This window comes from Peromyscus californicus, unplaced genomic scaffold (assembly GCF_007827085.1).
Source record: "Peromyscus californicus insignis strain IS unplaced genomic scaffold, ASM782708v3 Scaffold_4__1_contigs__length_199733344, whole genome shotgun sequence".
Taxonomy (NCBI): Eukaryota; Metazoa; Chordata; class Mammalia; order Rodentia; family Cricetidae; genus Peromyscus; species Peromyscus californicus.
This window is the reverse complement of record NW_026294562.1, coordinates 101,781,312-101,809,310: the sequence shown is the minus strand read 5'-3', so window position 1 is coordinate 101,809,310 and position 27,999 is coordinate 101,781,312. Positions and strand designations below refer to the sequence as shown.

Here is a 27,999-nt window from a genome sequence, read left to right as displayed (position 1 = left end):
GGGGGCGGGGCCTGGCGCCTAAAAGAGGGGGTGGGCTCCGGGAGCGCGCGAGGCTGGGAACACTGTGGGGGGAGGGAATCAGGGAGGAGCCGAAGGAGAAACAAGATGCTTGAACATTTGTAGACCGAAACGACCCTCTTAGAGGAGTCCGTCGGGAAAGCTGTGGGCTGATCCTCCCCGGGGACTCGTTCAGATACACGGGAGCTCAGAGAGTGGACAACTCCGCAGAACGTAGCACCGCGACTGAGCCTCTTTCACGCGGGAACCTCTGCCGGAGGGGCTCCAACATGGCAACCCAAGACCCACAAACTCTGGTACACACCGATACTCAGGTACACGCAGAAACTCTTCGGGCCGGAAAAGAGGTGGGACCCAGGGTGACGTGGGCGGGGCAGGCCCACCCGAGCGCTTGCGGCTCCCCACCTTGCTCAGACCACGCCCCTCACCCATCCTTCAGCGGCGAATCCCGCTGCACCACGCCCATGTTCCGCCCCGCACTCAAACGCTCCACCTATATCCCACCTCCCTGGGGCCTGTCCATCTCTGACTGTCCCTTAACCCACCCTGTGCTGCTCTAGAAGTCCCACCTCTCAGGACTATTACACACAACTCCCCGCTCCATTTTCCCAGCTGCCCACCCCGCCTCTTGGTCCGGGCAGCCTCTAATCTCTACACCCCGCCTCCTCCTTCTCCCTGCGGTCGGGGGTACGTGGCTCTTGCGCCCTCTGCGGGCCGGATTCTCGCTCCCTCCGAGCTCAGTGGAGATAAAACCCCATCCACCCACAACCAACCATGGAAGAGTTAGAAGGTTTCACTCGCTTTCAGGCGTTTCCTGCCCCCTTACTTTGCCAAGCACTCTGCCCTTTCTTCGGCATTCCGCACAAAGGGAGGTTGGACGGGAACGCCCTCATCTTCCTACCGCCAAACCTATACTCCTACCTGCGGCTGCCCCACCCTCTAGACCAGGAAGGTGTAGGTCTCTCTTGCTGCAACAATGATCTACCCTAGAGCTCCCCTCCCGCCTCTACTGCAGTCTGGCAAGTCTAAAATTGTTCTGGTTACTGAGGCGTCAATTTCTTCCCACCCTCATCTGCTTCTGTTAGGTCCCTCTTTGCCCAGACGGTTTAAATGTAGGACTCTACATCTAAATGAGTGAGTCTATATGGACTGCCTAGGAGGTACGGGTAATAGTTTATATATTTTATTTATTCCTCGAGCTACTCTTGGGGATAAATGCTATTAAAGACGTAACAAAGGCCGTTGTAGAAGTCGGAGGGAAAGGGCAGCTCACGTGTGACTCAAATTCAGACTTTAAGGTCTTCAATCATCATCACACGCCTTCAGACAGCTTTCCCTGGCTTCAGATCTTGATGAAGAAGGAGGGTCTGTCCCCAGCAGCCCTGCCTCTCTGTCAGTGGGCGGTGGGCAGAGCTCAGCCTCCTTGGGAACAGGACAAACTCCTTCCGCTCTGTTACATGTAGGCCCGATTCCTCCCATGCTCACCTCATAAGCAGTTAAGGTCAGTGGCGCATGCTTTCCCCAACCAACCCCAGGGCCGCATCGGTCCCAGCCAAAGACACTCAGCGCCAGTAACCGGATGTGGGGACCAAGATGGGGGAGGGCAGAATGCTGACTGCAGAGTAAGGGAAGGCAGCCTCTAGCTGGACCCCAGGCCCTTGCTGCTCACACAACCCCCAGGGTAAGAAGCTGTTCTCCTACTGGACCACCCATTAGTTTGTAGGAAGGCTCCAGGCGTGGAGATAGCCCTCCTGAGTTGAGACCAGCCTCTTGCTAGTCCCTTGCCCAATTTTATCTCAGTTCTGCCTCAATGGGTATAAGCGGTAAATCTTGTCCTCACCACTGACAAATTAGTGGGCAAGGAAGAGAGCCCTGCCGGGCTTGTGCCGCTCTGTTCTGCCTTACTTGGTGACAATGAATAAGCCTCCATGCTTCTTTGGGCCACAGCTGCCTTGTCTGAAAGGTGAGAAGGGCGTGGGGTCAGGTTCCTCTAAGCAAGTTCAGGTGTGTATGGAATCACTGTCTCCCTCCATGATGATGGTTCCTATGGCATGACGTGGTCTTTTCTTTTGTTGTACTGGGATCAAACCCAGGGCTTTGGGCATGCTTGGTACTCAGTCCTCTACTGCTCAGCAACAGCCCCAGGTCTGAAGTATGTGCTCTTCCAGCTTCTCTGCACTATTAAATTTTGCCTTCATGACACTTCTGAAACAGGTCTTTATCTCACATCACAAACAGGCAAACTGATGGAGAGGAATAGAAACTCAAGTCATAGGCCCCAAGAGTCCTGCCACCTATGCTTGGCTGAAGTAAGCTAGCCTGGCCTCTAGCCCCACTTGTGAGGAGGGAGGATATTTAAGGATCTTGGCCAGGCAGAGTGGCATCTCACTCCGGCCTCTTTTTATTTTTGTTTTGCTTTATGTATGTGGGTGTTCTTGCCTGCCTGTGTGTGTCTCTTTTGTCTTCCTATATGTGTTCAGATTCCCTTGGAGCTCAGGTCTCCAAGAAGGTTGTGAGATGCCATGTGAGTGTCTGTGAGCCCCAGGCTTCTCTTCTGTGGGGGAATGAATGAGTGTGATCTACTCACTCAGCAGGTAACCTTGTGAGGTCAGAGCTGTAGAAGTCCTTGGGAAAAATCAATATGGAAAGGTTGGATGATCAAGGTCATGTGCAGGATGGCCAATGGAACTTAATAGAACCACGTATCCCCGGAAAGGAGCTCTCTGAAGGGGAGATCTGGCTTCTGACTCCTTTCCAAAGCCAAACAGTCTCTCGGACACTAACTGTACCCACACATTAGACCTGGGGTGCCTAGGATTTCATTAGTCAGCATCTCTTGTTCACTTTATATTCTCATCACTTGCTTGGCTGACTCTTACCGAAAAACAAAACAGCCAGGACCTTTGTAGTAACTTCCGTCTCATTCCTGTGTCCCACCACTGAGGGACAGCCTCAGACCCGTCTCAGACCTGTGCTAATCAGTGTTCATATATTCTCTCTCTCTCCCTCCTTCTCTCCTTTCTCTCTCTCCTCTCTCTGCCCCCCACAGGATCTCTTGTAACCCATCTCAGCCTCAAACTCTTTGTATAGCTGAGGATGACCTCCAACCCCTGTTCCTCCTGCCTCTTCCTCCCAGGTGTTAGGATTACATGCAGCACTGTGCCTGGCTTTTTTGTTTTATTTTAAGAGGTACTTGTGTGTGTGTGTGTGTGTGTGTGTGTGTGTGTGTGTGTGTATGAATAAATGTTTTGCCTGTATGTATGTATGTGCACCATGAGTGTGACTACTGCCCGAGGAGGCCAAAAGAGGGGTTCACTTATGAGCTGTCGTGTGGGTACTGGGAACCGAACCTGGGTCCTCCTCGAGAGCAGTAAGTGCTCCTAACTGCTAAGCCATCTCTCCAGCTCCTGGTTTTGTCTTATTTGGTTTTATTGCAGTTACACAGTCCTCAAATTATTTTCATTTTAGTATTTTTGTTGATGTTGGTTTTGTTGTTGCTTTTGTTTTGTTTTGTTTTTGGCCTCAACTTCCTGTCCTCCTGCCTCAGCCTCTAGTTTCTGAGGATCATTACAGGCATGTATTGTTTTTTTTGTCTGTTTAGTTTTTTTTTTTAATAATTTATGTTTTATGTGCACTGGTGTTTTGCTTGCGTGCATGTCTACATGAAGGTGTCAGAAGCCCCATAACTGGAGTTACAGATGGCTTCGAGTCGCCATGTGAGTGCTGGGAATTGAACCAGATCCTCTGGAAGAGCAGCCAGTGCTCTTAACCACTGAGCTATCTCTCCAGCCCTCTCTTTGTTTTTCAAACAGGGTCTCACTGTGTAGATCTGGCTGGCCTGGAACAATTGCTGTATAAACCAGGCTGGCTTCAAACTCATAGAGATCCGCCTGTCTGTGCCTCCCGAGTGCTGGGATTAAAGGTGTGTGCCACCATGTCCCACTTGGATGCTTCTGAGTTTCATTTTGTTTCATTGCTCTCTGTGTGTGAGTATATGTATGTGTTGCTAGGATTGGACTCTGGACCTCATACATACTAGACAAATTGTATACCACTGAACTAAATCCCCAACACACATCTCCCCCCCTTTTTTTGAGACGGGGTTCCAGTAAGTTACTCAAGCTGGCCCCGAACTCATTCTGTAATCTCAGCAGGCCTTGATCTCAATCCTTCTGCCTCCTCCCTTCAAGTAACTAGAATTATAGGCTTCTGTAATTGCTTTAGTTTTTTGAAGTGCGTGTGGGGTCCGCAGGTAAAGACACTTGTTGCCAAGACTGACCTCCTGAGTTTGATCCCTGGGACCCACATGTTAGAAGAAGAAAACCAACTCTTGAAAGTTTCTGATCATCACACACACAATAAATAAAATAATAATAATGATATATCTATATATATCTATATATATATATATATATGTATATATAAAGAAGTGTCATAGTCCAGGCCCACCTTCAACTATCTGTGTGGCCTGACTGGCCTCCCACGTGCTGTGAGCCATCGTGCCCTGCTTTAGTTCTTTATACTTTGGAGAGACTTCTTGTTCTTTAATATTATACTGCTAAGGCTTAAGTGCTGCATGTTGGTATAATTAATTCTAGATGCATGAGCTATTCTAGGGTATTGATCCATCGTCTTAATGGATAGTCAGGGATTGGCAGTGTCCATGAATTTTTGTATGACTTTGGAACTCATGGACAAAGGTGCTTGTGGCAAAAGTGTATAAGCATTAAACATTCGGAGGCACTGTGAAAGCCAGGATGGAGTATCTCTGCCATTAGGAGGCACTGTGAAAGCCAGGATAGAGTATCCCTGCTATAAGGAGGAGCTGTGAAAGCCAGGATGGAGTATCCCTGCCATTAGGAGGCACTGTGAAAGCCAGGATGGAGTATCTCTGCCATTAGGAGGCACTGTGAAAGCCAGGATAGAGTATCCCTGCCATTAGGAGGCACTGTGAAAGCCACGATGGAGTATCCCTGCTGTGGTTTTGGGTAATCTGGTCTTCTGTTTTATGACATGCATGTACTCCCACTCAGCCTCAAGTCACACTGGGGCTGACCCTCCCAGGTTATCAGCCATCTTTAAGATGCCTCCTGGGTATTTCCAGCCCGTCAGTGGCTCTTAGTTTCCTTCAGGTTCCAGCCTACATCTTGACCCCTATCCCAATTAAACCACTGCCTGGCCTTTACCTAGGGGGTGACGAAATCTGACTAAAGGGTTCATTTTGGCTGGGGCTGGGGACATGGCCTAGAAACAAACAAAAGCAAAACAACAAACCCCACAAAATCACATTTATTTATCTCTCCTACGCGAAAGTTTTGGCAAGTGGATGGGAACACGAGCTTCCCCCAGCTTCTTCCTCCTTGTAAGAAGTGGGTCCCAGAGATCAAGACCTTGCCTTCACGTTTGTGATCGTGCACCAGCAGTCCCCTCCACCTTGTAAACAAGAAAGGTTGGGGAGAAGACCTTTGTTGGATTTTGCAGTGTTAGGGATTAAGCCCAGGGGCTAGCACACTCCAGTTATGTGCTATTGAGCTGTAGCTCCAACTCTTGATTGTCTGAGACAGGGCTTCACCGCACAGACCAGGCTGGCCTGGAGCTTGTTACCCTCCTGTGACAGCTTCCTGAGTTCTGGGATAACAAGCATGAATTGACCAGCCCCCGAGACATCGGTGTCTTAGCTTTGTGGTCGATGTAGAACTTCTTGAGGGCCAGATCCAGGCCTGTTGAACCAAGTTTTACTGTTTGTATGGTTTGGGGTTGTGGGGAAAGCTTCTGGCACCATGGTACCAATGGCAAATATGCGGCTGCCAGTGCCTCGGGGTCTGCCCTGGGGCCTCAGACTCTCTGCCTCTGCCACTTGGCTGTGAGCTTCTGCAGGAGCTCATGGGGCTGCCTCCGGAACTTCTGCTGTGTGAAGTAGAAGAGGATAGGGTCCAGTACACTGTTGGCACTGGCAAAGGGCCGAGTGCCTTTGTAGGCCGCTGCGAAGGTCTCCAGTACAGGGCAAGAGACCCCAGGCGTGGACCGCACAGCCAAGTAAGCTGTCTTAGTGATGTGGAAAGGCAGGAAGCTGATGGCGAAGACAGCCGCCACCACCACAGCCATACGGGCCGCCTTGCTGCGCCGCTCTTGGGCCACAGGTCCTGCTGGGCCATCCTGACGGCACAGGCGGCGGGCCATGCGACAGTAGCAGGCCAGTAAGGCTGTGAAGGGCAGCAAGAAGCCGATGACCGTGAGAGCCATGCCATAGGGCAGGTAGCGGGTGGAAAGGACGGGTGGGCTCAGGTCGTAGCAGACAGTGCGGTTGCGCTGGATGCCCGTGGCAGCAAAGACGGCTGTGGGCAGGCACTGAGTTGTGACAGCCAGCCATACGGCTCCACACACCACCCAGGCAGCGCGGCGACCCCCACGCTTGTGCCAGGGGGCCAGGGGATGGCAGATCCCGAGGTAGCGCTGGAAGCTAATGCAGGTGAGGAACAGGATGCTACCGTGTAGGTTGGCATAGAAGAGGAAGCGCACGAGGCGGCAGGCCAGGTCTCCGAAGGGCCAGTGGTCCCCTCTGGCGTAGTTATAGATAAGTAAGGGCAGGGAGCAGGCATACAGCAGGTCTGCCAGTGCCAGGTTCAGGGTGTACACAGCTGAACGGGTCAGGGTCCGGCGGGATGAGCAGATCTGGGCGATGACACAGATGTTCAGTGGCAGGCCGACCACCAGCACCACTGAGTATACCGGGGGTAGCAGCAGCCGCTTGAAATCCTCACGGTAGACGCACGTGGTGGGCGGCAAGCCAGGCGCCTGGATGGTGCCATTGTCCTGCTCCATAACTGCCCAACTGCTTTTCCTATGCTGGGAGAAGCTGGGGAAGTAATACACATCCTATCAGTGGCGTGCTCACTGGCGACCCCGTGGGCCCTATCTACGCCTTGAACTATCTGAACAAGTAAGTCCTTAACTTGGTCGCCTCTTAAGGCTCATCACCCCACAAAGATCCATACAGATCTCATATCATGGAAATGTGTGCTCTGACAAAGCTCAAGCTTGAGAGAAATCAAAGCCGATTTCTTTCTCTAGTATTGATTTCCTCTCAGCTTTTCCCAGTGAACTTCTATTCATCCCTCACAACCCTAGTCAATTGTCTCTTCTGTGAGGGGGGCGTTGATGGGCTTGGGTTCAAATTACAGCTGTGTTGCTTCCTGCCCACATGATCTTGGGGTGGGGATTTATCTCCTCACTCTCCCTATTGGAGGAATAAGGGAAGGTTGTCTTTAGGTTAGAAGCACACACATACACACACACACACACACACACACACACACACACACACACACACACACGACTTCTCCGGAGCTCCCTAGGGGGTAGGGATGTGGTAATGGTATGTACCTGTCTCATGCAGATCGAAGACCTTTTAGGAGGAAGTACCAGGTTTGGTGTTCCTCCGCGTCTTCAAGGCAGATTGGGTCCAGGACAAGGTGCTCTGGTGGCTCTTCGTTTACCCCTGTGGACAGTGCACACCCCGAGAGCTCCCCGAGGGAAACGCCAGCGTCCTCAGCCTGAATTCCACCTTCAGAGCCATCGTTCTTTCGGTCTCAGCTTATCTGTGAACCCAGAGAGGTGACTCAGGTGCTAAGGAAACTTCCTCCCAGTTGACCTTAGCGGGTGGGGGGGGAGGCTAGAGCAGTTCATGTCATTCACTACTGCTCTAGGACCCAAATCAGGAGGCTCACAGCTCTCTGTAACTCCAGCTTCAAAGGGTCCAATGCCTCTGGTATTTGCACACACATGAACATGCACAAGCACCCATGCAGATGGCTCAGTGGTTAAGAGCACTGATCCAGGTTCAATTCCCGGCACCCACATGGCAGCTCACAACTGTCTGTAACTCCAGTTCCAGGGGATCGGACACCCTCACACAGACACAAAAACAGGCAAAAACACACAAAAATTATAAAAATAAACAAACAAACAACAACAAAACTGGTGGTAGTCCCTGGTGGCCAGAGTGAAACTCCAGTTCTCAAGGGGGAACCAATCAGGATCCAGGCTGGCCAAGCATCACAGAGATGGAACCAATCAGAAGCCAAACTGGCCAAGCATTAGAAATGGAAACTAGATGTGAATGTTAAATAAGTAAATAAAAAGCTTTCCCAAGAGAATGAAGATCCTGGTGGCTGAGGAGGGTTTTCATTAGTAGGAGGAAGGACAGCCCAGGTAGGGACAGAGTGGGACAGGCATGGGTGGAAGTGGCTGTCTTCCTGTCCTTCCTTAGGGGGGCCTGTGGTTCTCTGACCACACATGGAGGAAACTGTAGTGACCTCTTGTTTCTCCAGCCTCTGGGGAGACTGGTCTTTCTAAGACTCTCTCCTTGGAAGGAGCAAGAGCTGCAGAAAAGACCTTTGAGTAGACCTCGGGCATCATCCACTCCCCGATGATACTCCGCGCTGTCTCTGAGGACCAAGGGAGCTGAGTGTTCCCTCTCCTGGGGTGGTGACTAGTGGGAGGGTTCCCTTGACCCCAACCGTGAACAGCAACTGATGTTGGCTGTCATATCTGCCATCCACTCTCAGACCCTAAGTCCTCGACTAGCTCAAATCCCAGCTTTTTTCTGGACTCCAGCCATGCTGCCTGCAGTAGGAACCTTTTAAGAGGTTCCTCTGCTCTCAGGAAACACCTCAGCTCTGCCCCTGGTGTTCAAATCCCTCATCATTCCTCTGGCTGTGGCTGAAGGTCCCCAAGTCCTCGCCACACTCCCCTCATTCCTGCTCTTCCTCACTCATCCCACTGTTCCCAACGGCCAGTGCAGCTGAGACCTAGCATCCTCTCTGGCCTGTCCATCTTTGCTGATCTTTTCACAGATGCGCTCGCTCCTAGTTCACCTCTGTTAGCCATAACCTAAGCACCCCCAAACTCATGAGCCCATGGCATCCCTCCTTTGAGTCCCCGGCTGAGCAGACCCCACCCAGCTTGCCAAGGTGTCCAACCACCCCTTACTGTCCCACCCCTTACTGGCCTGTTTCCTCAAGACACAGATACTCACAGGCAGCGTCTCATTACCATCTCAGGTCAATGGTACCAAGTGTGTTGGGGCAAAGGACCCTCAGACACGGGTCTGCCCACGCTCCTGTCCTCAGCCACTCTGTAGCATCTCTGAAGTGACTTTGGACAGCTTCCTCTGCTTCCTGACCCTGCTGGCTCTGACTGAAATAGCCCTGGGGGGGAGCACCTCCCTGCCACCCCCCACACCTTAGCCTGGCGGAAACAGACTGGAGGAAAAAAGAGCCAAACAAAAGGCATCCTTCCCAGAACTCTCCAGCCGTGGGAGGAGGGGACAAGGCAACAGAAAGAGGGATGGGGGGTGAGCAGACCCAGCCCTACAGACCCAGCAGATGCCTTCCACCCAGCTCTCCCTCAGTGTTCTCATCTGTTAAATGGGCAGATGGGTTATGGCAGTTCCTGGTCCTTCCCTTAGCTGCCACACCTGGGTCACCAGGAATCCATTCACTTCTCTGATCCTGCACTCCTGTACTCATCCTCCATCCACTCACTTGGTAGGTCATCTACTGACATTCCTGTCAGTGCCTCTCTCGAGATGGCAATCCACTTAGGAACTTGCTTACCCAGCTACTTCTCACGCTTTCCTTCCCACATGTCCTTTTTGCCACAAGCCTTTGTTAAGCACCTACTGTATGCCATCAATTCCCCTCACATCCCCCATAGCAGTCACAGTCCCTTCTATACAAAGACCCAGGCTTGTGAGAGTGGGGGTGGTGATGGGCACAGAAATGGAGCTGTTGGAACAACTGGAGGGTGAGAAGTGACTTCTCACTGTTCTTCAGGGTGGAGGCAGCATTCAGAGAAGGTGACCTGAAGATGGGCTCCGGTGGGGAGCCACTGAGGCAAGTCGGTGGGGGTAGGGCGGGGCAGGGAATGAGTGCCGAGCTGGTAAGTGGGGGCAGGGCTTACATCCTGCTCCCCTCCCACGCCCATCTGCCTCTCTCAGCTGCTGGCTAGAATGTCAGAGTTGCCACCTGCATGTCGGAATACCATAGACAGGACTTATTACCCTGTCACTTGTAGAGAAGCTTCTAGAATGTAGAGGTCATCCGGGCACTAGCTTACCCCAAGCCCACTTCACAGGACTATGGAACCAAGGGGGAGCCAACACTTTGAACCAAAGTGAGATCATGATTGAGCTGCAGGTAAACACTTGGCCAGCTGTGTACAAATTGGGCACCTATGGTTTATTTGTGTGTGTGTGTGCCAGGAGATCCAGCAGGCTCGGTGATCTGTCCTTCTTCCCAGTAGCTAGCTTCTTGTGGTGTTCCCAGGACTGTCTCCTGTGACCCAGGGTCAGTCAGAGTTGAGGCCACTTTGAAGGCCTAAGGAAAATGGGGTGCTGGTCCTGGGGCAAAACTTGGGTCACACCTCTAAGTGGTTGTGGCTCCTCCAGTGACGGGAGTCATCCCTGCAATGAGAGCCTGCAGCCATGAGATGGCGCTGGTGGACAGCTGACGAGGACAAGGCTGGTGCCTCGGGGACCTCCCGTCAGGCTGGCACTGAGCAAGCCCGGGACACGTCCCTAGCCCTGTTCCTCTGGCCCTCCTCAGGTTTCCTCCTATTTATACACCCCAACAGGCTCAGGCCTCTGTCTGATCCTCACCCTCTCGATGTGCCTCACAGCAGCCATTTGAGTGTCCAGCCAGGAGTATCGCCCTGATGCCAGGCATCTTCCACCCATCTCTACCCCAGGCACCTGGGTGTACCACCAGCAGAAACACTGCAGCCCCTCACCCCACCGAGGGACAACCTCTACTTGCTTCCTTTTCTTAGTCCAGATCACAACTATGAGGACAGTTCTGCTGCATCATCGACTGAATGCCAACACCAGGAAGAAGTGACTCTGTGCTCTTGGTGCTACCTAGATCCTGGGGTCTCAGGATGCCCTTTGACTGACCCTCCACATCTAGAGGGACGAGGAAGCCTGTGGGACAGGGGCGGGAGCTGGAAGCTTGAGTCACCACCTACCAGCAATGCCCTGCTGCTGCTGGACCTGTGACGAGGCTTCCAAGCTTTCGACTGCCTCCCTGCCAGGAAACCCACTTGCTGTACCCCAGCCCCATGAATTTAGCAGCAGAGGTACAGGATGGTGGGGTCAAGACTTGGCTTCCTTCTTCTGAGTCAGGCTGAGACCCACCATCAGCCTGCTGTGTGGCTTAGGGCCAGCTATCCACCCTCTCTGAGTCTGAGAAACTTATGGTAGCATGTTCCCTTCCTTACAGAGACATTATGCCCTCTCCAGGCACCACCCAGCCCTGACTCTGCGTGGCATCCAGCCTGAGTGCCTTGGAGCCTACCTCCAGCCAGCCTGAGGCTGGTTCCTGATACCAGTCCCCGGCACCTGGAGGACAGTGGACAAGGGACAGAATCCCTATTAGGACAGTTCTGATCCCACCAGGCTACAGCTGGTAAACCCAGCACAGGACTGCAGGGGGACAGGGATCTGCTTTCTCTTCTCTCTTTTACTTCCCCTTCCCCCTCTGCCCAGCAGGGACCAAGTGGAACCGAAAGCTCCATTTTGAGCATGAAGAAGCAGCTGCAGCCTGGGTCTGGGGCCCCTTCCTTTGCTTACTTTGGTCCATAGCCCTCTTTCTGGGACCACTGCCTCCACCCAGCACTTCCAATAAAGGCTGGCCCTGGAGCTGGTGTGGGAGGCACCCTGCTCTGTGCCTGGACCCCAGGCTCTCCCATCCCTTCCTCTCTCTGTGGACTCAGTGACTTCAGGACCCAGTGAGTGCCTGCTGCTCAGCTGTAAGGACTGCGGTTGGCTGCAGACCACGAGTGCTGCAGACCTGTCCATCCTCCAGTAGCCAGGCTTCGGGTGGTGATGGAACAGAGATGGCTCGGGCCTAGCACTTGCCTGCCATGCAGGTGTTTCTGGAGGAGCCCTCATTTCAGAGCCTGGAGGATGCGGAAGAGTGACTCGCCCGTGTGAGACGAGTGTGTGACCACCTCAGGGGTGGTGAGACTCCCCCACTGGGCATCTGGAAGTCCAGGTGGGAGTTTTGATGAATGGTTGAGAAGGAGAAGGGTTTTTGTAGGGCTGTCAAAGCTGGGAGGCGTGAGACTGTGTTCCAGGCATGGTCCTAGGTCCTGGAGATAAAACCACAAGGGAGGGGACTGTCAAAACCCAAGGGTGGCAGTGTAAGGACAAGGAGCACAGGAGTCCCTGAGAACACCGTGGAACTTCTGGATCCAGCTGTACCTGAGGCTTCAGCCTCCCACTGGACTGTAGTGGTACACGCTGATAAATTCTTACTTTGCCTCAGTCCACTAGACCTGGATTTCTGTCCTTGATATCAACCGTCCAAAGCCAGGCATGGTGGTGCCGGCCTATAATCCTTACACTTGGGAGGTAGAGTCAGGGGCATTAGGAGTTCAAGGTCATCCTCAGCTACATAGCGAATTAGAAAGAAGAGCTGGGGATGTAGCTGTTAGTTCTTCCTTAAAGTTCATAAAACCCTGGGTCCAGTCTACAGTGCCGCATAGCCCAGGCATGGGGGAGATGGAAGCAGGAAGAGCCAAAGTTTTAAGGTCATCCTCAGCTATGTGAGTTCAAAGCCAGCCTGGCATACATGAGATTTTATTTCAAAAAGGGTCGGGGGAGAAAGGAAGGAAGGAGGGAAAGAAGAAAATAAGAAAAGAAGAAGGGCCTGGAGAGACGGCTCAGTGGTTAAGAGCTTATACTGTTCTTACAGAGGACCAAAGTTTGGTTCCCAGCCTCCGATCAGGTGCTTACAACTGCCTAGGACTCGACTCCAGGGAATCTGATGCTTCTGACCTCCACAGGCACCCATACTCATGTGCACATATGCACACACATACACATAATTAAATTGTGTGTGTGTGTGTGTGTGTGTGTGTGTGTGTGTGTGTGTGTGTGTGTGTGTTTCTGGACAAGTTTTCTCTGTGTAACAGCCATGATTGTCCTGGAACTCACTCTGTAGCCCAGGCTGGCCTCGAACTCACAGAGATCCCCCTGCCTCTGCCTCCTGAGTGCTGGGATTAAAGGCGTGCATCACCACTGCTCTGCTTTAAATATATAATTTTAAATCACCATCTTGCCTGTAGTTCTGATCTGCAGTAGGGCCTCCCCATCTTCTCACACAGTTTTGGTCCAGGATCCCATCATCTCTGCCTGGGAAACTAGAACGGGAGGGGAGGTGGGGACACAAAACTGTCTGGTGGACACCATGCCAGCCAGGGAGGTTCTCAGAATGACCTCTGTCATCTCAGTAGCTCCTGGTGGGACCATGGAACTCATCTGGACTCCACCTGCTGTGTGTCCTAGAGAGGTCACTTTCCTCCTTGAGCCCCATCTTCCCTGATACTCACTGCTAACTTCGTGGCTGATTAGTGGAAGCCAGCACTAGGTTAAGGGCTGTGGTACCAGGATCTTACATGGGATGGGCTTTACTGGTCCCACTTTGCAGATGAGGAGTGTGGGGGGGTGGCTATTGTTTGGATGTGGTGTCTCCCTACAAAGCTGATATGTTAAAAGCTTTGTCCCCAGCTGGTAACTAGATAGGTGACAGGATCACCAGGCCATTGACCTTCTCTATGAATTAGCTCTTGCACAGTTCCCGTTGGATGGGATATTAGAAGGTAGGGACTGGTGGTTGGAGAGAGTGGGTCAAGAGGGTGAGATTTTAAAGGACGGGTCTTGTTCTCCTCCTCCTCCTCTTCCCCCTCCCCGCTCTCAATCTGCTTGCTGCCACCAGGGAAGCGGCCTTGTTCCACCATGCCCTTTTCTATGCTGTTCCTGCATTGCCCCAGGCCCGTAGCTCTGAGCCAAGAGATGGCAAGCTTGGGAATCATGAACTGAAAGAAATCCTTAAATGATTGTCTCTCAGATTTTGTCACCATGTCACATGACTAGGCTCAGACAAGGTGGTGACGTGTCTGAGGTGACGGTGAGTCAGTGGCCAGTTGAGAGCTGAATGCAGATTTGAGTAATGATAAAGTCTGTTCTGGGAAGAGAAGTGACATTTCCCTATCAGAAACCTGAAGCCAAAGAGGTTAGGAGTTTGCCAGTGCACACAATAGGCCCCTCATGGCACCATTTCCCAGGAATAGGTTAGGACAATGGAGGTTAAGAGTCAGGGCCCACGGGACCTGGATCAGACACACTCACTCCCTCCCCCCTCCAATTCTGTGAGACACTGGAGACAAGATCGGCTTTGCTTTTGGATCTCCAGTTCCCTGGAAACCCTGGGAAAGGTTGGGTGAATGAATCCTGTCCATGAAGATAAGCCAGAGAGCTCTATCCTTGGTGCTATTGAGTTCAATCAATTACCGTGTGTGTGTGTGTGTGTGTGTGTGTGTGTGTGTGTGTGTGTGTGTGTGTGTGTGTGTGTGTATGAATGTATGTGGAGGTCAGAGGACAATTTGTGGGCATCAGTTTCCTCCTTCCACCATGTGGGACCTGGAGACTGAACTCAGGTTGCTTGGTGGCAATCACCTTTACCCACTGAGTGATCTTGACTGATGATGTGTTTGTTGGAGGCTCGGGGAATGACCACAGGAATTGTACCTCTAAGCCTGCGTGATTCCCCAGCCCCAACCCTAGGAAGGACTGTTCACCCACACTTGAGTGTTTTTATAGGTGAAGACACTGAGGAGCGAAGGTATCTGGCTCTATGTACAGTTCTCTGTGTAAGGTTGGACCAGAGGGAGCCTTGGAGGACCCCTCACTTCTCATGAGAAGTGAGGTCCTGCTCTAAACATCCTTAGCATCTCCTGAGGCCTGAGCCCATCTAACAGAGATAAGACATTCTGGACTCTGGGTTCTGGACCTGCTGAACCAGATAGGCCTTAAGATCATCTGACCGAGAGTCCCTCTTCTCCCCCAAGAGGAGACCCCTGAAGCCTCCCCAGTGGCTTGTCTGGCTCCTGTTTGCATACTCCCCTTGACAGGGAGCTTGCTCCTCTGCCAGGCTGCCATAGGCTATGTTGAGAAAGCTCACTGGGAGATGTGCTTGGTCACACCGGGCCCTGGGATAGGCTACTTAGTTACTGGTTCTACCCCAGTGCAGCCTGGGACCCGAGACACCCTGTGGAGTTTATGCCAAGGCCATTCATCAACTGCCCTTCATTCCCACCACCGGATTCCTAAGCTCACACCCAGATCCAGGGAAACCTGGACCACACACCACGTGACAGTAAAACTTCAAGACAAACCTTGTAGCCAAGTGTGGTACATACTTGGAGTCCCAGCACCAGAGAGGTCAGGACATCTCCTTCCATCAAACAGCTCTCAACCTCCACTGTGAACCTCACTGGCCTGGGGCCCACCCATGTAGGTGGGAGAGGGTTTTGTAGGTGTCTGAGGTTGGCCTGGAAAGGACATTAGAAGGGTATCAAAGTGAGGGTGACTCCTGACTCCGTGTGAAGTGGGGGGAAGGGGGGTGGACGGTGACAGGCAGCTCCTGCCATGGGTATGTGTGATATGCATCAAGAACCCAAACCTCTCTTCCTTCCAGGGTCACTCAAACGACATCCTCCATGGGAGGCCTTCCTCTGCTATCCTAGCTAAAATCACCACCTGCTACCTGTGTGTGGGATTTCCTCAATCTGTTATATTTTTCTCCTCAGCACCTTTAGATTTTTTATTACATTTATTTATTTATATGTGTGCTTTTTAATACCTATTTACATGTGTGCACACATGTGGCTAGAGAGAGTCATGGTGTAAGTGTTGGAGGTCAAAGAATAACTTGGTGCTCTCCTCATCCTGGGAGGAGACTGACCTTAGGTTAGACTTGAGGGCTAGCTCCGTTACCTGCTGAGCCATCTCAGCAACCCCCTTCCCTCCACATCCTTTTTCTTTCTCTCTTTCAAATTTCTTTCTTTCTCTCTTTCCTTCCCTTTTTTTTTTTTTTTTTTTTTGAGGCAGACACTCTTGTAGCCCAGGCTAACCTCAGACTCACTATGCAGCTGAAGATGACCCTGAACTTCTCATCCTCCTGCCTCCACCTCCCAGGTGTGAACCAGCACACCACACCTAGCTTATGCAGTCTGAGGATGGACCCAGGGCTTCGTGGATGCTACATAAGCACTCTGCTGACCAAGCTATACACCAGGCCCATTTTGTTTGTTTCAAGGCAGGGTCTTACTCTGTAGCCCAAGCTGACCTGGAACTCGTGGTGATCCTCCTGCCTTAGCTTTTCATGTGCTTGGATTCCACGTGTGCATTACTGTGCTTGGCTGCGCGCGCCATCTTTGAACAACCGTTCTCTTATTTGTTGACTTCCTTCTCCACTGGGATGTACTACCAGGTTTTCACCTTTCCTTTGTGTCCTGGGACAGTGCCTGGCATACAGTAGGTGCGCAGTATTTTTGGGAGGACTGAATTCCAGGAGTGGCCCAAGTACCTGTACACAAGTACCTTAGGAGCAGAAATCTGCTGAGGAAGCAGGGAACTTGGCTTGAACTTCGTGCAGCGAGCCATTTGACTTACAGTGTGTGGTTTGGGGGATCGGGAGCAGCAGAGATGAGGTGCATGTACAGGCTACTCCTGGAGCTGTTTCTGTCTGGCTTTATGAGCAGTTTGGGATATGAAGAGTCCCGGCTGGAGCTGAAGTGGGGAAGAGGCTGCCTGCCTGCCTCGGTCCTCTGCCCTGCCCTCTGCCGTCTCTAGGCCTCTCCTCTCTAATCTGAATCTCTTCCAGGCACCCAGACTGGCTTCTGTCTGCTCAGCCAGTGGTCCCAGCTTCTAGCTTTACATGATCACCACTTCTGTGTGGGGCCTCTGATCCAGTCTCTGGTGCAGTAGCACTCTGGCCTCTGCCACCTGCACCCCACCCCAGGACCCAGACCTGCGTGTACACAGCTAGTGAGTTGGTATCCCTCAAGCATGGCACCATCAGGCTGGTTCAGCCTCACACCTTGCTAAGCACGGCTAGAGCACGTGACTTGGGTCCCGCTGTCTCCGCCCCCGTGCTGGTTCTTCAACCTTTTGCCTGATCTGGCATGAGCTCACTCCTCTCTCTTCTAGGCCTGCTTTATCTCTGTTCTCACTTCTACATCTTCAATCCCAGCAGACCTCAAATGGACCAGCTTCAACTTCCTGCCACCTAATGAGCCATCTGCTCCTTTCTTTCCTCATCCCCCGCAGTCCTGCGGCGCCATGCCTCCTCCTACCCTTCCCCGCCTTAGCTCCCCGCCATGCTGGTTCCTTACCCTCAGCCAGCACTTCCCTTTCAGCTACAGTTCTCCATTGACCTCATATTGTCTCTCCAGCTGTGCCTCTTCCTCCCTCATAGTCATACTTGTGGGCGAGCCCTCCACTTCCTGTGTGCACCCACTTCTCACAGCCCTGTGGCCAAGCACAGGGCACAGTGAGGAGGAACAGCAGGCGCCCCGTCCCCTAGATGAGGTCGGTGAGATGAGACTGAGGAGCTCATAAAGAAACCTCCAACATGATCCGGCCAGCCTGGAGGGTTGAGGGGCTCAGAGGCTGCAGGTGACTGTGGTTTGACAGATCCCAGCACCACTTAAGCAGATGTGGGGCGAGGGGGTGGGGGGCAGAAGCACTCCTCCCACAGCTTCCAGGAAAGGGCCCAGCCCCTGCCCGGACCCTATAGGAGGGAAATGGAAACTTTAGAAAGAGGCAGCTAGACTGGGTGGGCATGGTGGCGCAGGCCTTTAATCTCAGCACTCTCGAGGCAGAGGCAGGCGGATCTCTGTGAGTTTGAAGCCAGCCTGGTCTACAGAGTGAGTTCTAGGACAGCTAAGGCTACACAGAGAAACCCTGTCTTGAAAAAAAAAAAAAAAAGAAGGAAGAAAGAAAGAAAGAAAGGAGGCAGCAGGACCTCTGGGACCAGGTGACTCTGTGGTACCCTTCGGAAGCACCTCAGTCACCCTGTAGGTACCTTCGCACCTCGAGTCCCATCCCCACTCCCACTGCTTTGATCTGGCTCCCCGCTCCCAGAAAAGCAAGGTACTGGTTCAGGTTTCTGCGAACTTGGAAGATTCCAGGACTTGGTCCCCCGCTCAGGCCCATGTGGATCATCCGCCTATGACAGCAGAGAGATGCCCTTAGAACTCATGAGTTCTCATTGTGCCCACTTTTGCAGGACAGGAAACTGAGCCCAAAGGAAGCCAGGCACTTGGTTCGGGGACAGCATGGCCATGTGCTTGCTGGGGTGGGTGTCAGGGCAGCAGACAAATGAACCCCAAAGACATTCAGCTAGACAGGGCAGAGTTCAAATGGGAGCAGGCTCTGGCCCCTAGGCCTGGCTCTGGCATCTAGCTTGGCTCCCAAGAGGCACTTCCCTCCCATGATGGGCTGTGTCTCTGCAATGCCAGGCCGAACAGAGCAAAACAGGAAGGAACCATGTGCCATCTGTTCCAGAGTGCTGTGGATCTGGTCTGGTTTCTTCTTGGGTGGTGGAACTCAGGGTCACACCCAGCCAGTTGGAGTGGGATGTCTCATCAACAGGACTCAGCTATGCGGTGTCCTGGTCCTGCATCTCCCAGCCCTCGGGGTGGGGATATGTGCTCTGGTCTTGGAGCCTACAAACTTGACCAAGTCCCCGAATATCTAGTCTTTGCTTAATCTGGACCTATGCAGGGTGAGGGAGGGGTCGAGAGAATCTATGGAATGGCATGTGGAAGAGAGTGACTATTTCAGTCGGGATCAGCTCAGTTGGTAAGGTAGTCTGGCATTCGTGAAGCCCTGGGTTCAGTCCCTAGCACCATATAAGCTGTGCATGGTGGTTCCATCTGTAACCCTAACACTTAAGAGGTAGACCCAGGAAGATCCAGAGTTCAGTATCATCCTCAGCTACACAGTGAGATTGAGGCCAGCCTGGTCTACATGAGACACTGTTAAAAAAAAAAAAATCCTTCCATCCTCCCAAGAAGAGGCTAGTAGACTGGAGCCTGTTGGTTGCCTTTTCCTTGTTGGGAGAGTTGAGGCTGTCCCACACCAGCTCCCAAGCTCTGCTCCTCCTCTGTGTTTTCATTTGTCAGCTCATCCTCTTTCCACAAACCAGCAGACCTGGCTCAGCAAAATCCGGACCTCCTCAGGTCTTCCTTGTCCTTGCTAGCTTCCCAGAGTCAAGTTCCACAGAACCCAGGCCTGCTGACTTCTCTTCTTAGCACCGACCCACCCTGCCTCTCACACGCAACCTCCCCAACCCCGATCTGCTCATTTCCTGGGGCCAGCTGTGCTCTCCTTTGCTCCCTGGCCAGCACGGTTTCCGTCCCTAGCCTGCTCTTCTCATAGTGATAGCTGGCAGGCTCCCACTGGGGGAAAAAAATGCATGGCTAGGACAACCAGGTCCCGTCCCCCTCAGGAGCTCAGTGTGGACGGGGACACTTCCCATAATTCTAAGCAGACATCAGTGTCTGGGTCCTTCAGGAGACTTAAGCAGGAAGGGATTCTGCAGACAGAGAAGCCTCACCAAGGAGCAAGCGGCAAGGAAAGAGCCGAGCGAATCAGGAGATCATGGGCATCTCAGGCTCTGTAAACAGAGGGGGCAGAGGCCGGATGAGGCCCTTGAAGGTGTCGAGCAGAGCAGGAGATGCCAGTGTGCTCGAAACTATGGGTAGAAAAGGCAGGGCTAGTGACGACCATGAGACAGACGATTGGAGCTTATGTGTGCCCATTCGAGCCTCATAAAGACCCTGTGAGATAGAACTGGTCATTATCTCCTCGGGATGAGAAAGCAATACACAGAGAGGTTAGTTAGCTCAAGGTAGTACAGACAGAGGAAGGACTACTGGCTATGAACTCCGAGTCCACATCACTACAGCGCACAGCTGCGCTGAGGAGGGTCTGGGAAGGCGGAGAAATCAGCCCTGGGCTCACCCTTTATCAGTTACGGATCTCCAGAGGAGCTGCCTCCTCCAGGGAGTCTTCAGGACCAACTAGAAGGAATCTCCCTACATCCATGGGAAGTCCAACATGAGGGTTGTCCTCTGAAGCAGAGCCCCTTGACCAACCTGAGATGCCCATCAGCTTCTTACGTACCTTCTGGGGAGGAATGTCTGCCTGTCCAGTGGCTCTTCCTATTCAGGAGTAATCCTACTCCACCTGATCCAGAGCTGACCAATCGGAACATCCCTCCAAACTCCTCATAGTTATTGCTTTGGAGGTAATCAGTTAGACTGTGCCTCAAGAGTTTTTATGTGCCCAGAACGGAAGGCTTTCTTTCTTTTCTCCTACGTTATCAGCTGGGAGGACTGTGACAGCTTGGTGCTTCTGGGAAGAACTTAAGTGAGTGTGTAGGAACCCAGTGGAAGGTAAGAGAAAGGATGGAAAAAGAGAATGTGATGTGATTGCTGGGTCTCGCTGGGTCAGACCCAGACCTTCTTTTACGTGAACTGACGAACTTTTTCTCATCCAAGAAAGACATTGGATACATTTGCAATTAAGTGGATTGGATATTTGTGATTAACCAACCCTGACACTATTTAGTGCCACTCTGACACTAAATAAAATGGAGTCACTTGATTTCATCAAAACTAATAATCTTTGCGCAAAAAGGGACATTATCATCAGAGTAGAAAGGTCTGAAAAATGAGAGATGGTATTTGAAAATCTTGTCTAGTTAGGAGTTAATACAAGTTCAAGGCTAGCTTGGTCCACAGAATGAGTACTAGGCCAGCCAGGGGTACATGGAGAGACCTTGTCTCAAATACAAAAACAAACCACACACACACACACACACACACACACACACACACACACACACACACGAACCAAACAAAAACAAAAATCCAAACAGTGAAGGACTTGAATCGACATTTCTCCAAAGAAGATATACAAATTGTTGATAAGTACTGAAAGGATACTCCGCCTCTTAAAGCCGAGCGGTGCCCATCACATTGACTATTACTGAAGTGGGGATGGGCACCAGGGAGCTGGCTCAGTGAGGAAAAGTGCTTGTTCCTTGAATGCATATAAGAAGCCAGATGTGGTGGCATGCATCTGTGGCCTGGCACTTCTTCGTAAGACAGGAAGTAGACAGGAGAATGGCTGGAAGGTCACTTCTCTGCAGCGCAGCAGCGGAAAGAAGAGAGACTGCGACTGTCTGCAAAACAGGGTGGGAGGAGAGAACTGACTCCCACGAGGTTGTGTGTGCTGTGGCACATGATCACCTCCACCCACCTACCCATGCGCCAGTGTACACACACACACACACACACACACACACACACACACACACACACACACACACACACACACACACACGATAAATAAATAAATAATTCTTTAAAGCCCAAACCACTAACGAGAAAATATGAAGCGTTGATGAGGAGATGGAGAAATCCTAATTCTCTCCATTACTGGCAAGAATGTAAAATGGCACGGCCACAGTAAAAAAAAAAAGGTCCGGAAGTTTCTTAAAATAAACAAACACACACCTCAGGATTAGCAGATTATCTAGCAATTCCACCTCTAGAATCCAAACCAAAGCCTTAAAGAGGAAGTTCTGATAATGAGCTGTAACATGGATGAACCTTGAACATATTGTGCCAAGTAAAACAATGGACACTTGTGCTGACAGGAAGACCTTAGGAGTCCCCAAATCCAGAGACAGAACAGTGGTGTGGGGACTGTAGGGGAGTGGGGAGCCACGGTTTCCTGGGTACTGAGTGTTTTGTGCTTGAGACCCTTCTCGCTGTGTGGCTGAGGCTGGCCTCAGGCTTGCGGGCAGAGCTAGGCTTTTGTGTACTGTATGGTTGATAAGGTTCTGGGGATAGATGTTGGCAATTACTGCACAACAAAGTGTGTGTGCTGAGTGTGACTTACTTGTATGCTCTCGAGGGTTAAATGGGCTGGAGAGACAGCTCAGCTGTAAGAGCACTCACTGGCTGCTCTTTTCACAGCACCCGTATGGTAGCTCACAACCATCCACGATTCCAGTTCCAGGGGATCTGATGCCTTCTTCTGATCTCAGGCACATTTACATATGTGTAAGCAAAACACTCACACTCATAAAATAATACAATCTAAAAAAAATTTTTTTCGTTTAAATGAGGTTAAAACGGGTGTGGTGTCCTGGGCCTGTAATCTCAGAGCCAAGCAGTCACTGGGGGATTACTGCAGGTTCAAGGCTAACCTAATCTGTGTAGCAAGTTTTAGCCAGCTGAGCCTACTCTGTGAGGCCCTGTCTCAAAACAAAACAGAAACAAACAAAAAAATATGACATACGTTTTGTTGTGTATAGTTTTAAACAAATTCACAACAACAACAACAAACAGACAGACAACGGATAAAAGGATGCCAGCCCCGACCAGCACAGCCATGCCCTGGGGACGGCCCTCCCTCCATTGGTTCAGCAGAGCCTGGCAGAGCTCATGAGCAGAGGAGGCCGTCTTTGAGCAAACAACATTGGAAGACAACGACAGCGTCAGGTGTGCCGACTGTCTGGTACAGGAAAGATGTCTTCCTCTGAGACAAAGTTCAAGCATGTTGACTGCCCATCACAGAAGACACGATGCCTAAGCTCCAGGTTCCTTTCTTGCCCCCCCAGCCCACTATATGCACGGGTATTATTTGGCCGCCTTTGCCTTGGTCTGGTCCTGGGGCTGATAGTCTGTTCATCCCTGGTGCTGTGAGGAGCAAAGTTGCATAACTACCAGCTTTATGTCTTTGGCCAGCATCCATGAAACTGGAGCGGGCAAGCATGGCGGCTAACACACGTGGTAAAAGATAGGCTCTTCGGGTTCTTGATTCCCTTCGCATCTGAACCTCGGGGTGGGGTGGGGGGCATACGGAACCTGTTTTTATGATACAATGGCCCAACTCAAGCTTTGGGACTCTTGCCCCTGGAAGGTTAGCTTCGCTAAGGATCCACCATGGTTCTCCTCTTGGAGGCTGCTTCTCCTTTTGTTGCCCAGGAAACCCAGCGACGCTTCTCTGCTTGCTGTATAGTCAATGCCAGTCTCAGCCTGCTGCGTTACGGTGTGGATCTTAAATGTTCATATTTTGAAGGCTTGGTCCCTAGTTGACGGCACTAGTGGGAAATGGCAAAAGCTTGCTGAGATGAGGTCTAGTTGGAGAAAGCAGGTCACGGGGAGAGGGAACACTGGGGACCCCACCTCTGCTCTCTCTCTCTCTGCTCTACCTAGCATTCCTGCCCTGATGCTCTGCCCAACAACAGGTAGGCCAAGGGACCATGGATGAATATCTCCATTAACCCTAAAACAGTAGTTCTCAACCTGTGGGTTATGACCAAATCAGATGTCCTGCATATCCAGATATATTTACATTATGATTCATAACAGTAGCAAAATCACAGTTATGAAGAAGCAATGAAATAACTTTATGGTGGGGGGGATCACCACGACATGAGAACTGTATTAAAGGGTCACAGCATTAGGAAAATTAAGAACCACTGCCTTAAAAGAAACCTAGTGTCCATTAGTAGTTACCCCTTGTTCCTTCCCCCCCCACTCCACCCTCCAGACAAGTAAGCTCCATTTTGTGTTTATGGATGTATTGTTTCTGGAGATTTCATTTCATTGCAGTCATACGTGTGCTTTTTTTGTCTCTAGCTTATTCATGTAACACAGTGTCTTTAAGGCTCATTCATATAGTAACGTAAATCAGACTTTTCAATTCATTGCTGAATAATCCATCATTTGGACATGCTAAATTTTGTTTATTCATTGATAAATTTGTGGACATTTAGGTTATTTCTACTTTTGGCCATTATGAATACTGCTGTTATAAGTATTTGTGTATAAGAGTTTAAAAATTAAAGCTGGGCAGTGGTGGCACATGCCTTAAACCCAGCTCTTGGGAGGCAGAGGCAGGCAGATCTCTGTGAGTTCAAGGACAGCCTGGCCTACAGAATGAGTTCCAGGACTGTTACATAGAGAAACTTTGTCTTGGAAAAAAAAAGTTTAAAAATTGGCTTGGTTTGGTGGTGCACGCCTTTAATCCCAGCACTGGGAAGGCAGAGGAAGGCGGTTCTCTCTGAGTTTGAGGTCAGCCTGGTCTACAGAGAAAGTTCTAGGACATCCAGGGCTACACAGAGAAACCCTGTCTCAAAAAGCCAAAAGAAGAAGTTTAAAATTTATTTATTTATTTTGGTTTTTCAAGACAAGGTTTCTCTGCGCAGTCCTGGCTTTTCTGGAACTCACTCTATAGGCCAGGCTGGCCTCAAACTCAGAGATCCCCCTTCCTCTGCCTCCCCAATGCTGGGATTAAAGGTGTGTACCACCACTGCTGGCTTAAAATTTATTTTATTATTTTATGTGTGTGAGTGTTTTTGCCTGCATGTATGTCTACTACTTGTGTGCAGTGCCTGCAGAGGCCAGAAGAGGGCATCAGATCCTGGAACTGGAGTTATAGGTGGCTGTGAGTCATCATCTGGGTGCAGAGAATTGAACGGAGTCCCTAGAACAACCAGTGTTCTTAACCCCTGAGCCGTTTCTCTAGCCTAAGGGCTGCAAAAATTTATTTGTGTATGTGTGTGTGCGCGTGCATGCGTGTGTGTGTGTGTGTGTGTGTGTGTGTGTGTGTGTGTGTGTGTGTGCGCGCAGGTGCCTGAGGAAACAGAAGATAGCATTGGATCCCTTGGAGCTAAGGTTATAGGCAAGCTGTGGTCTCCTGATGAGGGTGCCTGAACCTGGGTCCTCTGCAAGAGCAGCCAGCAGTCTTGACTGGTGAGTCATCTCTCCAGTCCCTCGTTCTTGTTTAGAGACAGCGTCTCACAAGTGTATCTCAGGCCATCCTTGAGCTTGTGTCTGTCCCTGTATTTCAGCATCTCAAGTGCCGGGACTCTGGAAAGTTGCCACCAGGCCCAGTTTGTGGAGGCGCTTTCACTTTTCTTGGGTATATACCTAGAAGTGGAACCACCGCTTCATATGATAACTTTAGGTTTAATTTTTGAGGAAGTGTTTAATTGCATTCCTAAGAACTGTCCAGTTTTATGTTCTTACCAGCAGTTTATGAGAATTCTAATTCCCGTCTTTGCTGGAAGGTTTATTTTCTTTCTGAGACATGGCCTTGTGTAGCCCAGGCTGGCCTTGAACTCACTATGTAGCCAAAGATGCACCATTATGCCCTGAATCATATGCTGTGGTTTGGACCCCGGGTTCCCTGCATGCTAGGAGTACATCTACCAACTGAATTCCATGCCCAGCCATGCTGACATTTTAAATTGTTTGTCTTTTTCCTCATAGTCACCTTCCTGGGTATGAAGTGGTGTATTGTGGTTTTCACTTGTGTTTCTGTAAATGCTCTTTTTGTGTGTGTTTGCTTTTGTTTTTTGTTTCTTGTTTTTTTGTTTTTTGGAGACAGGTTTTATCTGTGTTGTTTTGGTGCCTGTCCTGGATCTCACTCTGTAGACCAGGCTGGCCTCGAACTTAGAGATTCGCCTGGCTCTACCTCCTGAGTGCTGGGATTAGAGGCGTGTGCCACCACCGCCTGGCGTGTTTGCCATTTTTATTGTATGTATTTCTGTCCTGAGGCCTCACATTGTTTGTGGAACAAGTATCCCTTGGCATGGGAGAGTCCTGGGTTTGAATCCTCCCTCTGCTTCTACAAGTTCTCTGACTTTAAGTTTGACACCGAGTGCCTGTGTCCCTGCTTATGAACCATGAGTTAGAGCTTTAACTCAGACAGGTCTGTAATAAAGCTGGGGTGGGGACCTCAGTGGATCTCACCATGAACCTGGGAGTCAGAAGGAGAGATTTCCAGTTTAGCCAGGAGGCCTGGGCTAGGGCATGTTTCTAGCATAATTTTTACCTGCTTTACTATTGGAATGTTTCACAAGAGGGATTAGCTTCTCTGCGTCTCTCCTCTGCCTCTTGGAGACATCGTCACCTCTGTCATGTGGTGGGGATCCTGACACAGCTGTCAATGGGAGACTCTGCACCATGTCAAGAATTGGTGAATGTTGGGTAGATTCTGACATGTTAAAGTTTTGTTTATTTTTGTTTTATGTGTATAAGTACTTTGCCTGTATGTATGTATGTACACCCATCCCTACTTGATGCCCTCAGAGGTCAAAAGTGGGTGTCAGGTACCCTCGACCTGGAATCACAGATGGTTGTGAGCCACCATGTGAGTGCTGAGAACCAGGCCTTGGTCCTCTGTGAGCGCAGCAACTCTCCTGCCCTAGGTTTTGAGTCTTACGAGCCTTGTGTTTTGCCTCAAATTTCAGCTCTGCCCAGAGAAAATCCTCCTCCAGGGTGCCCTTCCTAAGGGCCTACAAGCCATGTTATATCCATGCTCTCATTTTCCCTGCCCTAGGAGCTAGTCAGGTAGGCCCTGTGATCCCATTTACAGATGAAGAAACTAAGATTCTAAGGGGTGTAATAATGTGTATGGGAATCACATGGCTGGCAGATGTTAGATTCCTATCCAGCTGTTTCTAAGTCTGTCTTCTTTCCCCTGGACTCAGATGCCCCTTAGCACCTCTGCCTCCCTTTGCTAGAAGGCACAAGGCACTCAGGACCCCAGGACTCATTGGAACAGCTGCTCCTATTTCTCTGAGGTACCAGAGAGTGTTTACCTCGCTCTGGATTGAGAGCCTCTTTCAATGTCACAGAGAAGTCCTGCCCTATCCCAGGCTGTGAAAACCAGTGCTCTCATGGGATGCCTGGTTCAGATCCAACTGCTGCTGACTTGTTTGTTGTTGTTAATTACATTTTTTTATTATTTATGCATGAGCATGTATTCATGCGCATTCGAGTACATGTGTGCACGTGCATGCGTTTGTGTTTAGTGTGTGCGTGGTGTGTGTGTATGAATGTGTGTGTTGTATGTGTGTGTATGCACATACGTGTGTGGTGTATGTGTGTGCATGTGTGTGCATATGTGTGCGTGGTATATGTGTGTGTATGTGTATATGTATGTGTATGTGTGAATGTGTGTGTGTAAGTCAGAAGACAGTTTCAGGAGCTGATTCTCTTTCTGCCGTCGCTCCTCCTGGGTCCCAGGGATTGGACTCAGGCTGTTAGGATCTGCAGGAAGTGTCTTTACCCGCTAAGCAATCTCACTAGTCTACACTGCAGATTTCTTGCTCCTGGGCTTGTTCCCAGCCTATGAGTTCTTAAGGGGACAGTGGGTTTCTTGGTTCCTGGGACTCTGGTATTCAGCACACGACTGGGCATAAAGGCCCCTGATGCAGTCTGGGCCATATCCACAGACCAAGGTGTCTGGCACAGTGCCTGACTCCCACACAGCTATCACAGCTACGGTCAGATCCCGCAGTGAGCAGGGAGAGCAGGTAAACACGTCATGCCCACATGCCCTGGCCAGGATTCTGGCCCTAACTGGACACCAACAGTCAGAACGGAAGAGTTGGATTCTCGGCTCCCAGGTCCACCCAGACTGAAATAGAAACCTACTGCAGAGACAAATGGGGAAATGGCCCAGGGACAGGGGGGCTGAGAGGGCATGACATGCAGCCAGCCCTAAGGACTCAGCTCCGTGAGAGTTGTGAGTGGCCCCAGGTCCTCTGCCCAAATGGGAGCCCGTCACAGGCTCTATCGACTCATCCCCCCTCCAGAAACACAAGAAAACTCAGCTCAAAGGCCTAGGTCTGAGCAAGGTCTCATTCAAACTGACCTGGAACTCTGCAAATAGGGTTGGACTTGAACTCCTGACCTTCCTGCCTCCACCTCCCAAGGGCTGGGATTACAGGTATGTGCCTCTATTCCCAGCTTTATTAATTTACTCATCTAAGTAAATTTTTTTTGTTTTGTTTTGAGACAAGGACTAGGCTGGTCTTGACTTCACCATGGAGCCCAGGCTGACTCTACACCCATGGCCATCCTGCGTAAGCCAGAAAGGATGCTTCAGTTTCTCAGAAGCCCAGCTCATCCTGGCTGCACGCACTTCGTGAGAGACACTTTCCATCTCTTGGGTACTCAGTAAACTAACAGGCACTTTCTAATTTTATCATGTGTCTATGTGTATGATATATGTGTAAGCATATTCACGTGTGGGGACAC

General features: G+C 50.9%; 1 protein-coding gene and 1 long non-coding RNA gene across 13 annotated transcripts in view; one reads left to right on the top strand and one right to left on the bottom strand.

Annotated features, from left to right (window-relative positions):
- Window positions 1–39: 39 nt before the first annotated feature.
- LOC128095282 (uncharacterized) lies at window positions 40–27,946 on the top strand. Its single transcript, XR_008213201.1, has 2 exons — window positions 40–332; window positions 27,757–27,946. It is a non-coding gene; the product is annotated as an uncharacterized LOC128095282 (long non-coding RNA).
- The window catches only part of P2ry6 (pyrimidinergic receptor P2Y6), a 36,962-nt gene continuing 14,255 nt past the window's right edge, over window positions 5,293–27,999 (bottom strand). For 3 of the 12 annotated variants that reach the window (XM_052714110.1, XM_052714111.1, XM_052714109.1), the window contains exons 2-4: window positions 20,878–21,116; window positions 7,402–7,636; window positions 5,293–6,874 (exon numbers count right to left, since the gene is read on the bottom strand). In XM_052714110.1, coding sequence (XP_052570070.1) covers window positions 5,854–6,840 — 987 coding nt within the window. In that variant the 5' untranslated portion in view covers window positions 6,841–6,874; window positions 7,402–7,636; window positions 20,878–21,116 and the 3' untranslated portion in view covers window positions 5,293–5,853. The other 9 variants (XM_052714121.1, XM_052714120.1, XM_052714118.1 and 6 more) reach the window with 7 other exon arrangements.